The sequence below is a fragment of the Centroberyx gerrardi genome, chromosome 14 (genome assembly GCF_048128805.1).
Source record: "Centroberyx gerrardi isolate f3 chromosome 14, fCenGer3.hap1.cur.20231027, whole genome shotgun sequence".
NCBI classification, from domain to species: domain Eukaryota; kingdom Metazoa; phylum Chordata; class Actinopteri; order Beryciformes; family Berycidae; genus Centroberyx; species Centroberyx gerrardi.
In genome coordinates, this window is record NC_136010.1 from 13,719,620 (window position 1) to 13,731,479 (window position 11,860).

General features: G+C 43.3%; 2 protein-coding genes across 3 annotated transcripts in view; one reads left to right on the forward strand and one right to left on the reverse strand.

Annotated features, from left to right (window-relative positions):
- Nucleotides 1-1,913: 1,913 nt before the first annotated feature.
- parapinopsina (parapinopsin a) lies at nt 1,914-3,558 on the forward strand. Its single transcript, XM_071921064.2, has 5 exons — nt 1,914-2,253; nt 2,444-2,534; nt 2,645-2,882; nt 2,983-3,225; nt 3,418-3,558. Exons 1-5 carry the CDS (start codon nt 1,923-1,925, stop codon nt 3,556-3,558), a joined length of 1,044 nt encoding a protein of 347 aa, XP_071777165.2. The 5' UTR covers nt 1,914-1,922.
- A 1,247-nt stretch (nt 3,559-4,805) lies between these two features.
- LOC139928476 (cyclin-dependent kinase 17-like) overlaps nt 4,806-11,860 on the reverse strand; it is a 37,356-nt gene continuing 30,301 nt past the window's right edge. For both annotated transcript variants that reach the window (XM_078288555.1, XM_078288556.1), the window contains 6 exons: nt 10,759-10,856; nt 10,513-10,618; nt 10,190-10,232; nt 9,943-10,033; nt 9,761-9,838; nt 4,806-7,785 (listed from right to left, as the gene is read on the reverse strand). In XM_078288555.1, coding sequence (XP_078144681.1) covers nt 7,748-7,785; nt 9,761-9,838; nt 9,943-10,033; nt 10,190-10,232; nt 10,513-10,618; nt 10,759-10,856 — 454 coding nt within the window. In that variant the 3' untranslated portion in view covers nt 4,806-7,747. The remainder of the gene's footprint in view (nt 7,786-9,760; nt 9,839-9,942; nt 10,034-10,189; nt 10,233-10,512; nt 10,619-10,758; nt 10,857-11,860) is intronic.

The window sequence follows — 11,860 nt, forward strand, 5'->3', positions numbered from 1 at the left end:
ATCATTTGCCATGAATTGTTAGTCTTATTTCATCACGCAGTGTATTTTACCCAGTGATGAGGTAAATAAAAACATGGGTAAACTTTGAACTCCACTCGGTGATCATAAGGAAAACATCCAGAAATATACAACAAAAATAATATTCTATTTTCAGAAAAACATTAATGGTCACACTTTACTTCGATTTGAAAGTTAGTCTATATATAATCAATGTCTGGGTTTAGGGTTAATAATAGGGTTAGGGTTAGGGTTAGGCCAAGATCAGGATTAGGGTTACATAGTCTGTAGAGATGCAACAAAGGCAAAAGAGACTTTGTTGAAAATATTTTTTTTTGTCACCTGACAGTTGAGTATCAACATTGGACTATCCAGATAAAATCTTACCACATTTATTTATGGCTTTTAGACCCTAACCTCATATACTTTACAGTGGTACAGTTGATATGACTAGATATTTGATTGGTTTTATTTGACTATGACTACGATATATACGCCGAGTTTCATATCCTAAAGATTTATGTCAGCCTAAACAGTAGGTAAACTCTGTTCCCCTAATAAAGAGGTGGGTAAAATGAGTTTGGGTTGCTTTATTAAAGGTAAATTAATTAAAGGTATCAGGAGGCTAAAGTTTAGCCTCCACTATCCCCGATTGTACCTTTCATACTCATGTCATCTTGGTCATCACCATTTTTTTTAAAAAATGTTTTAAAGTTAAAACAGTTAAAACAGTATTCTCCCAGACATTGTTGATTTAGTGCAGAAACAGCATCTTGTCTCCACCTTCAGTTGATAGTATTTATACTCAGGTGCTTAAAATGAATTTTTAATGATTCAGCAACAAATATAAATAGACTAGAATAGAACTAGAATAGAATAGGATTTAAAGTAGGCCACTTGTTACTACTACTTGCTACTTGAAAGTGCTGTGACTTGACAAGACAGGACAGCTTTCCAAGCTGCAGTTAGTCACAGATCTTTCCTTCTTTCTTTCTTTCTTTATTTATTTATTTATTTCCATCTGACTTCTCTGACTCTTTTGTATGACCATGCCTCAGTAAACATGTTGAACAGCTGTCAACATTTTTGTTCCTTACAGCTGAATTCTTTCGGCTGCGTCACTTTTTCTCATTTTTGGGGCACAAACACCTGCTGCATCACTGATGTGCTCTGTAAAAAACAAAAGCAGTGCCTGTACAGTGCTGCTTGCACTTGGAAATGAGGACTAATGTTAAATCAATGCGGTATGCTTAATTCAATGTATACTAAAAAGCATTACATTAACATGCTATAATATTGCTTATATTATTGCCTTACAGACATGCATTAAACCTCAATCATAACACCCATATTGTTTTACTGATTGCATGTCCCTCCTTCATTACTCATGGGCAGCTGTAGACCCAGCAATTAAGGAAAGTGCAGACTTTTAGGATATTAAACAGAATGACTGTCTCCACAATCCGGATCTAAGGATTTGGTTTTTGAGAATTAAATGTCATGGTGTAGAGCCCCTCTCCTCTGATTAGGCTTATTAAGAGGGTCCCATCCTCATTTCTCCTTTTGAGCTGCACTAGAACAGCAGTCATGCTGCATCTGTAGAGAGCAGCTCTTTATGGTCTCTGCTTGCTCCAGTTTGCTGCTTCTTGCATCAGGTGGTGATATTGTTGGATTACCAAATGGTCTTTTTGACTCATCTTACTGTTTTTGTTTGTTTTGTTTCACATTTTGTGCACATTCTGTCATGACCTGTTGACATTTTGGACTTGAGTTGGATTTTTTTTTAACTTAGGTTGCAACTGGACTGCTGAAACTTTATCTTCGCATCAGGAAGCAGTTTGTGTTCTCAGCAAGCCGTCCCACTGTGTTTTGAACACTGCAAGGAAATAATCCCTCACCTAATCTTCCCATCTACACTGAGCAAAATGGACCACCTCAGCCTCCATGGAAACTCTTCAACGTCTTACAGCTCAGTCAACACTGCCCTCCTCTCTCGGACCGGCTACACAATACTGGCCGTTATCATGGGTGTGTTCTCAGTGGCGGGGATCATCCTCAACGTCCTGGTGGTCGTGGTGACAGTGAGGCACAGGCAGCTGAGGCAGCCGCTCAGCTACGCCCTGGTCAACCTCGCCATATGTGACCTGGGTTGCGCCGTGTTCGGAGGTCTGCCCACCACCGTGACCAACGCCATGGGACACTTCAGCCTGGGACGCCTGGGCTGCGTGCTGGAGGGCTTCGCCGTATCTTTCTTCGGTGAGTCAGTTCAGAGCCAGCCTGCACTGTTTTTTCACCCAAATAAATAGTTTGCATGTGAAAGTGTGATTTTCAACTTGATATGATTTCATTCGCATGTTTTTATTCAGTGCAAAGCTCAGTGGCGGCACATTTTTCACAGACTGAGAGTGGGCTTGGTCTGACATCATCCCCTCCTCCCTCCCCCCAGGTATAGCAAGTCTGTGTTCAGTGGCAGTAATTGCTGTCGAACGCTATATAGTGGTGTGTTGTCCCATGGGTGCCGTCCTGTTCCAGACCAGGTAGGTGTCACCGAGATGTTCACATTCACCTGGTACCTTTATACCGTGTACAGAGATTGATATGTGACCCACCGGCTGCATCCTCATGTTGATCTCTCTGTCCTCCTCAGGCATGCAGTGGGTGGAGTGGTGCTGTCCTGGGTGTGGTCGTTTGTGTGGAACACTCCGCCTCTGTTTGGCTGGGGAAGTTTTGAGCTGGAGGGCGTCCAGACCTCCTGCGCCCCTAACTGGTACAGCCGGGATGTGGGGAACATGTCCTATATCATCATTTACTTCCTCCTCTGCTTCGCCGTGCCCTTCTCCATCATCATGGTCTCCTACTTGCGTCTCTTAGGGACGCTGCGACAGGTGGGTGCTGATATAGGCCTGCATCGGTTAGGGGGGGCTACAGTGTGAAGGATAGGTTGGATAAATCTTGCTTGTATTTTGGTGTTTGCATGTCCTATAGGTGACCAAGCTGCAGGTGTCTGAGGCTGGCAGCACGAACCGTATGGAGGTGCAGGTGGCGCGCATGGTGGCGGTGATGGTGCTGGCCTTCCTGGTGACCTGGTTGCCCTATGCAGCCATGGCCATCGCTGTCATCATCGACTCCAGTCTATATATTGACCCCCTCATCGCTACCATACCTGTCTACTTGGCCAAAAGCAGCACTGTCTACAACCCCATCATATATATACTGATGAACAGACAGGTAATCCTTCATCACGCACATGTATATTCACACACATACAAGCAAAGACAAGCAAATAAATTCACACACATATAAATATAAATATTAAGTAATAGTCTGCATGCTTTAACACATATAAAAGCTTCCATGTAGATAATATTGTGTCACTGTATTCACCAAGTGTGCTGTCTCTCTCTCTGTGTGTGTCTCTAGTTCCGGGACTATGCCGTTCCCACTGTCCTGTGTGGGCGGAACCCGTGGGCTTCAGAGCCTCGAGTCTCTGAGATGGAAACCACCATCTCTTCTCTCAACAAGAGCCAAAAAGTCTCACCTAAAGAGCTTATGAAAGAATAAAATTGTATATGTATCCCTATGGTGTCCCTCCCTATATCCCCCTTTACACCTGACATGCATCCTGGGTGATTCGAATGTAATCTGATAGACCAAAGACACATAACGCATAAAATCCAGGTGTAAACGCACCCAAGAAGCACTGAAGATCCAGTCATCTATTTCTGGATTAACATATAGACACAGTCCGGATAAGAGACGCATATTAATGTCAGGTATGAAGAAGGCCGTAGAGATTCTGTACAATCCCATAGATAGAAATGGAGGCAACCGGAAAGAAAGGGAAGGCATCATACACTATAATATGAGACTTCCCATTAATGGCAGTGTTCAAATGTTGTCTGAAGCTGTCATAACTTTTCATGTAATCTGACAATTAACACAACAGCTTTGTCTTGTCCCTTGTCCTCTGTCACATCATTTGTTGATGATGTATAATTCTCTCTGAATACACGATGATGATTGTGGGAGTTGTGTGAAAATTGACAGGGTGTTAAATTCATAGTTTTAGATTAAAAATTACATTTTCACAATAATACAACTCCTACTTTCTTTTGTTAATTACATACTAGATAGATAGATAGATAGATAGATAGATAGATAGATAGATAGATACTAGAGTACTTTATTTATCCCCGAAGGGAAATTCCAGTGTTGCAGCAGCAATTTACATAAATGACAATGATGACAATTATAAATATTAATTAATGATGAGATTTATGTGTTTATGATTATCCTTGAAACCTCTAATGTCAGTAAATTAATCTCCCTTTCCTGAGGGAGATTTACATCAGTGGTTGGATTACTTACGTTAAGTAGCTTACATATAAGCTATAAACGAACACACACACACACACACACACACACACTTGAGGGACAGAGCCAAAACAACATTTCTAATTGCAGATGTATGTTACAAATTATATCAAACATTTCTGAATTCCAGTTTGAGTTAAATATCAGACAGATTTTTTTTTTCTTTTAGCAGAACAGAATTTTGTTTTTGTGTGTAGTACATTTTTAGTCCCATCAGGATTTGGCTCAGCTAGATGCCATATAGCAGGAAATTCAGATAACCATCATTTAAGTAAAAATGTAGCTCCTCCTTAAGGATTTGCAGCAATCGGCTGTTGAAATCTCTTTGCCATAGCCCTGTAGCAATGATGGCCGACTGGCATTTAAACATATACCACAATGCAGTTAATCACACTTCATAGCAATATAATTTCAAAGGATTTAATGACAAGAAATAAGTAATCACATGATTTTTATTTTTTATTAGGTGTACACAACCCTTTTGCTTTCCAAGGTCTGTGCTCAAACATGGTACACACCCCTCACACACAAACAAGCCTTTGTCATCTTCTCATGAGCTTTATGGCTTTCATTGGTAAAAATCAAAATAATCAGTATGTTTTATTCCTTTGCGCCTCGACACCACACTCCAGCCTTTTGGATCCAGCATGTTAAACAGCACAGAAAACCTTTCGCGTCATTTTGGTCAAGTCTCACAGTTTGATCATTCACAGTCATTTTCCCCACTCTAAATGAACACAAATGCAATCATAATCATCCTATTACCTTGGCTTTTTATTGATTACAGAAATATTGCTATGACTTTCATTAAAGAAAAGAAAAAAGCCAGAATGTGAATAGCTGTATCAAACCTGTACACTTTTGTATATACAGAGTGAGGGATCTATGTACATGCTACATACTGTCACACTCTGGGTAAATAAGTAGTCCTTCTGACAGACACAGACATGGGATCACTTCACCCTCCAAATCCATTTAGCGGGAAAAGTGACCGCAGGCCAGTGTCTGAGGAACTGGAAACTCCATTTTACACCTACTAGCCATGTCATAGATACAGTACATGTTGACATGTCAACTGATTGGTGTGTGAAACAGTTGTGTGATTGAGCACCTGGTACTTGGTTCTTTAACAATGCTTTGGTCCTGTTGTTTCTGGCAGCCTGTAACAATAACAGCATGAAACAACAGTGTGTAGGAGTGCTTTAAGTGGTGCTAAATATCCACAGACTGTAGTGCCCAGTTACACAGGCTAAACAGATGTTTTTGCTGTACTGTGCCTTGGTTGAAGATTCAACGTTTAGTCAAATTGTCTGGTCCCAACACTGGCAGCACATACACTTTGTTGTCAAAGAAAGTTGATTACTATGTTGTCATTGTCTTCACTGTATTCGATGAACAGTCCCCGGACGTTGTTAGTTCTCATCCCAGCGACGATGAAGAGCCACTATGGGGCAATATGGTGTTTGGTGTAAGAGTCATGTGATAAGGAGCGTTCCATATCAGATGTTTTCTCTTCCAGTGTGCCCATATCCGGCAGCAGCTATTTCACATACCAACTGAAAACATCTGTGTGTTTACTACACAAACATGCTTAATTAAAGAGATGACAAAGAAAGACATGGGTAAGGTGTCTCTGAACAGCAACGTCATGGTCAAATTAACAGAGAATGACTAACATACAAGACTGACGTTTCGATTCTGTAAATTATCATTATTATTCTTCACATACAGTCTGAACCAGCTTTGCAAAGGGACTCAACCATGCTCAACACACTCGGCTCTAGCGGGGGGGGGGGGGGGGAGACAAACGAGACCGCTGTACCTCACAGCATCCACAAAACTACACTACCAATTAGTCCTGAGCTCAAGGAATGTGCAACACGTCCCCAGTCAGTCGCCAGCTGCTCCCGCCGCGGGAACACAGAAAAGACTGAAGGAACGGCATCCTGGGATATCATTGCTTCTGACAAGTAAAAAGTATGATCATATATACAGATTAAAAAAAAAAAAAAAAAAAGAGTAAAAATATATGCATGTGGGGGAGAGGGGGAGGGAAGGGTCGTCGGTAGTGGACTACTCATGATCTAAAGAGGTAAACTCAGGTGCAAAGAGAACATTTCAACGTCAACACTTGTACATCAATGCTACGGCACACGACAAATCAAGACAACTTCTGAGTCAAGGCAAAAGAGGAAGGGGGTGTCTGAGAATGAGCAGGTGAGTTTTTGTACACTTCCTTTATACCTCTCCGACCCGTAAGGTTGCCCTCCTCACGTACTGAACCAGGAGCATCTTGCGGCGTATAGTGTTCTTTACAGCATGTGAGCATGTGACGGATGTAGTTATTGTCTATTCTTGGTTTGTGAATTGCAGAGTGTACTTGGTGTACGTGGTGGAGAAGCGGCCAATTCCATCAGTGAAGTTAAGTACTTCTGTCCATTTTTCCTACGGTTAGCTCTTTTTTCGTTCTAACATCTAGTGTGTACTTTGCATCCTACTCTGCCTGAGTGACTGATGAGGTAAAGTAATGACAGCCACCCTGACCTCTACTGGACAATAAGGTGCTAAAATTTATCTCTGTAAACTCCAATGATCTACACACCCTAATGTTCAAGTGAACCAATAGTGTGTGCGTGTATTTGAGAGAGAGAGAGAGATAGAGAGAGAAAGAGAGAAAGAGAGTGTCTGTTTTTAATGATCATGTAATAAAGGGTCAAGAGGCTAGGCAAGGGTTTAGGGTTGAGGTGCAATATTCAGAGTTTGGATTCAGGCTGAGGCGTGTTATGAAAAAGCAGAGTTCTACAGCTCAGTCTCTTATGTACAACAACAGTCCGATAAAGAAAAAGGACAAGAGAGAGCGAGAGCACTCCTCCCTCTCTCCTTCCTTTTTAAAAACATGCCCACTTTTCACTCCTAGGGGCACTAGCTCCCTTCTTCCTCACAGCTCACTGATACAGCAAGTTCTGTTCAAACCAACCATCCTAAGCGCCGCCCTCTTCTGGACAGCAGTAGTAGTAGCAGCAAAGGAGAATCTCTTCCTCTCCCTCCTTTCTTCCATCCTCCTCTTCACGCTCTTCTCTCGTGTTTTTTTTTTCCTGTCTTTAGTGTTGAGTTGCTTTTGTTTTCTCAAGTACGAATTCTTCAGTCTCAGTTCTGTGTGGTTTTGTTTCCATTCTGCAGTGTGTGTGTGTGTGTCTGTGTGTGTGTGTGTGTGTGTGTGTTTTCTCTCCTTCAACATGTGTGTGGCAGGGTGTGTGTGTGTGTGTGTGTGTGTGTGTGTGTCTCCTTCAGTGTGTGTGGCAGGGTCAGTGAATGTATGTCTGACAGGACGGCTCCGCGTGCCGCTGTCCTCCTCACCTCAGCGCCCCCGCCAGCACTAAAACAACACACTCTGCCTCCTGCTCTTCCCCTGGGCTGAGAGAGAGAGAGAGAGAGAGAGAGAGGAGAGAGAGAGAGAGAGAGAGAGAGAGAGAGAGAGAAGGAGAGAGAGAGAGGGAGGGAGAGAGAGAGAGAGAGATGACAAAAGGTTTGGATTTGATGGACACACACACACACACACACACACACACACACCACCAGATTCCACTCCATGCCAACAACAAACAATATAGTATCACAATGGCCAAGACCCAAACAATATGATCATATGTTTCTATATGATACTGTTAGGTAACCTCATGTCAAAACCTAAAACATACTTACCAGTAGCTGTAACACTCAAAACTGTGCAGTAAAACAAACACTCATATTCATGCTAAGAAATAGAAAATAAATGCAACACACACACACTACACCAAACCCATGTAGACTCACACTTACAGACTCAACAAAAAGGCTACATCTCCCGCTGGAGAAACCTGAACAGAACTGCAAATAAAGAGAATCAAAATGACTCCCCATTCTCTAATCACATCCTTCCCAGAATGCCCTCTGATGAGCATATCACGCCTCTTTCATCCCCTGAAAAAACACGAGAGCGGCTTGCTTCCCTCAAAGAAAAAGAGGATTAAGTAAAGTGAAAGCTGAGATGATGCATGTTGGATGCAGCGGGGCTCGAGATGCGAGGGGAAGGCGAAATGCGAGAAATGAAAAAGAAAATGGAGAAATGGAGAAAACAACAACAAAAAGGACCGAAGGATACGAGCATAACCACGTTAAGAAATATTAAGAAATAGGTTGTTGTGGTTCGGGGAGTGCAAGTGGAGAAAAGAGAGATGGAACAGCATTCAAACCAGTTCAGCAAGAGGAGAGGAGAGCCATACACAAAGTTGGATTGCAACAAGACAAAGCACAGATGGACAGAAGAAAAGAGGCAATGTGAAAGGGAAATAGGTAGAAACAAGAGAGGGGGAACTGAATAGAAGAAAGAGAGAATGAAAGAGACCGTATTTACCAGAATGGTAGGGGCCACTCAGCCTGTGGAAGGGGAGGAGAGATTGTGACTCTGAGCCCTGGGATTGGCTGCTTCTCTCTGGAAGTACTGCGAGGGGGCGGAGCCTAGCTTATGGGCCATCGCTTTTTAGGGTTGGGGAAGGGTTGAGGGGTTGGGGGGTGGGGGGGGGGGTGGGGTGGGGATGGGGGTCGAGGTGTTATGGAGGAGTTGGAGTAGGGCACACAACAAGGGAGATCGATAGAAAGGATTAAGGAAAAGATGGACACAGAGGAAAAGAGAGCATGGGTACCGAGAGAGAAAGAAAGAGAAGGGACAGTTTCATCAGAACATGATAAGAGAAGCAGTGGAAGAGGCAAGGAAGAGAAAAAGGAGACACACACACAGACTGAGACAGTGATAGAGACAGAGTCATTGGAGTAAATCTAAGCAGATGTCAAGTATGCACAGTGAATGTACAGTAGCCTGGTTCAGACAAAAGCAGAACTCTTCAGCAACATCTCTTCAACCACATACTGCTTTGTTCCATTTGTTTGGTTATCAATGGATACATAAGGGAAAGTAAGACCACCTAAGACTTCTTCATGCATCTCTGAATATCCAATTGAATAATTACATCTGAATTATGACATTAAAACTGCTAAATGTAAGAGAGGTTACAGTAGAGTGAATTTCGACAGCTTCTGTAAATATTGGGGGTTGGTGGAGTATGAACCAGGCGTAGCTTTGGTGATTGACTGGGACACTGTGTGACTGTGTGTGACATGTATGATCACACAGTGGCATGAGAGACAACAGAAAGCACACTGTTAGAGAGAGAGAAAGAGAAAGGTAAATAGAGAGAGAGAAGGGCAGAGAGATAGAGAAAGGAAGAGGATAGGGAGCAAGACCTACGCATTGGAGTAAAGGCACTTTTTTTATTCTCACTGAGAATTCCTCATTCCCCTCATTCCCCCCCCCCCCCCCCCCCCCCCGCTTCTCCTATCTTGGCGGACTCACCTGTCTCTGGGTAGACTGAGGACCTTTTCCCTGGGTCTCTCTGGAGCTGGATGTCCTTTACTGAGAAGATGGATGCAGCTGAAAGCATAGGAGGTTGGTGAGACTGGGTGTGTACTGTATGTGCGTGTGTGTGTGTGTGTGTGTGTGTGTGTGAATCTGCTTGTATGAAGGAATGTACTCACTGTCAGCCAGTGTTTGAACCTGATCCCCAAGACTTCTGAAATATGGGTGTCTGAGAGCCTCCTCGGCTGAAACACGCTTCTTAGCCTCAAACTAGAGAGAGAGAGAGAGAGAGTGAGAGAGAGAGAGAGAAGGGGAGAAGGGGTAGAGAAACAGAGAGAGATGGGAGTTATTTTTGTCCCCATGCAAAAAGTGAACAAATGATGTCATTATTATTCGCTATTATCTGTATACAGCAATGTTCTTTACCTGTAGAAGCAATGAGAGCAGGTCATGGCCATCATTGTCTATCCTGTGTGACAGAGAGAGAGAGAGAGAGAGAGAGAGAGAGAGAGAGAGAGAGAGAGAATTGGGTGTCATGGCAGTCGAATGCTGACCCTTGCCATATAGAGCAGTCTAGTGTTCTTGCCATCTCAACAGGGGCGGAAATGCTTGACTACAGTTCCTATTGAAAATCAATCCTGCATCTTCTCTTATTACTTGTAACAGTCTCACAGTCACTTAATCTATACACACACGCCCACGCCTGTCCACGCACACATACACACACACACACACACAAATCTACACACCTGGGTGCGTGGTTGACAAGTGGCTCCGCATTGTATCGGGGGAAATTGTATGTCTTAAACTCTTCACTGGTGGTGATGCCTGGCCAAGTCTCTTCTGTAGGAGTGCCTGTTTGGAGGGAAAGAGGGTCAGTCAGCATATATAAGTGTACACACAAACACACACACACACACACACACACACACACACACACACAAGAATGCATATGCTATCAAATACACATCCAAACTCCTCTGGTGTTGTCTCACCAAGGATGCGGAATATGAGGTGGAGCTCATCCTCCACAGTCGATCCAGGGAAGAGAGGTCTGCCTGTGATCATTTCATAAAAGATACAGCCCACACCCCTGGACACAGAGACGAGAACAGTAGAAAAACAGTCAGAATACTTCATACTGAACAGTTGATCACACACACTGCAACATATCATATGTCCCCCGCGATGAAGTCGGGGGAGGGACTATATATATATGTATATTTAGCCACGGTCAGTCTGTCCATCTGTCCATCACACACAATATCTCGGATACCACTGATCGGATTTTCACGAAACTTAAGGGAATGATGCCTCTCATTGTTCTATTCTGGCATTTTTAAAATTGCACTGATTGGCCTCAGGGGGGGCCTACAACATTTCTTTATTTGTTAGATTTTGCCTGAACTTAGGGGTATGATGCATCTCACCACTGTGTTCTCACACTTTCAAAGTTACACTGATCAGTCCATGGGGGGCCACTACATTATTTGTTCACTCATCCATGTGTCAAACACAATATTTCAGACACCATTGATCCAATTTTGACAAAACCTTGGGAAATGATGCATCTGACCTTTTGGCCAAAGGAGGAACTACAATTGCAGCTCAAAGCAAGGTGACATATTTGCTACTGATTGGCCCTTCATCATTCGTGGGCCACGACATGTTTACTGTTGCCTTGTTGAGATTATGCTGTAGGACTATGCTGGGCTATGCTAAACTCCCAGCCCAGTCCTCTTTCCCAAGTCTGCAGACACAGGAGAGAGAAGGTATGTGCGTCACAGCTAGGTGACACAGCTACATTTGAGTGGGGAGTGAGGACTAAGTACTGTCACATCCTGAAACCACTGGTGACAGGAAGCAGAGAAGTACAACCGCACCCCTAGGCAAAATGGATATGGGCAGATAGTGCATTGGCTGAGAGCACACTGTTTGTGTGAGTAAATGTACACACGGCACGGGAAGAAATGCACTAAGCAAAACATAAAGGGAAGCTTGGGGGATTGTGAGAAGTGCATTAGACAAAGACAAAAAGAGTGAGAGGGAACAAAGGAAGGCACGGAGCAACAGGGTTGTGGCTGAGAGAGAAGTAGT

Bases quoted from the DNA above. Each gene is read 5' to 3' on its own strand.
- parapinopsina (XM_071921064.2), top strand. From the start codon at position 1,923: ATGGACCACCTCAGCCTCCATGGAAACTCTTCAACGTCTTACAGCTCA. The intron at 2,535-2,644 runs GTAGGTGTCACC...TGTCCTCCTCAG, and splicing joins GCCGTCCTGTTCCAGACCAG to GCATGCAGTGGGTGGAGTGG. The intron at 3,226-3,417 runs GTAATCCTTCAT...GTGTGTCTCTAG, and splicing joins ATATACTGATGAACAGACAG to TTCCGGGACTATGCCGTTCC.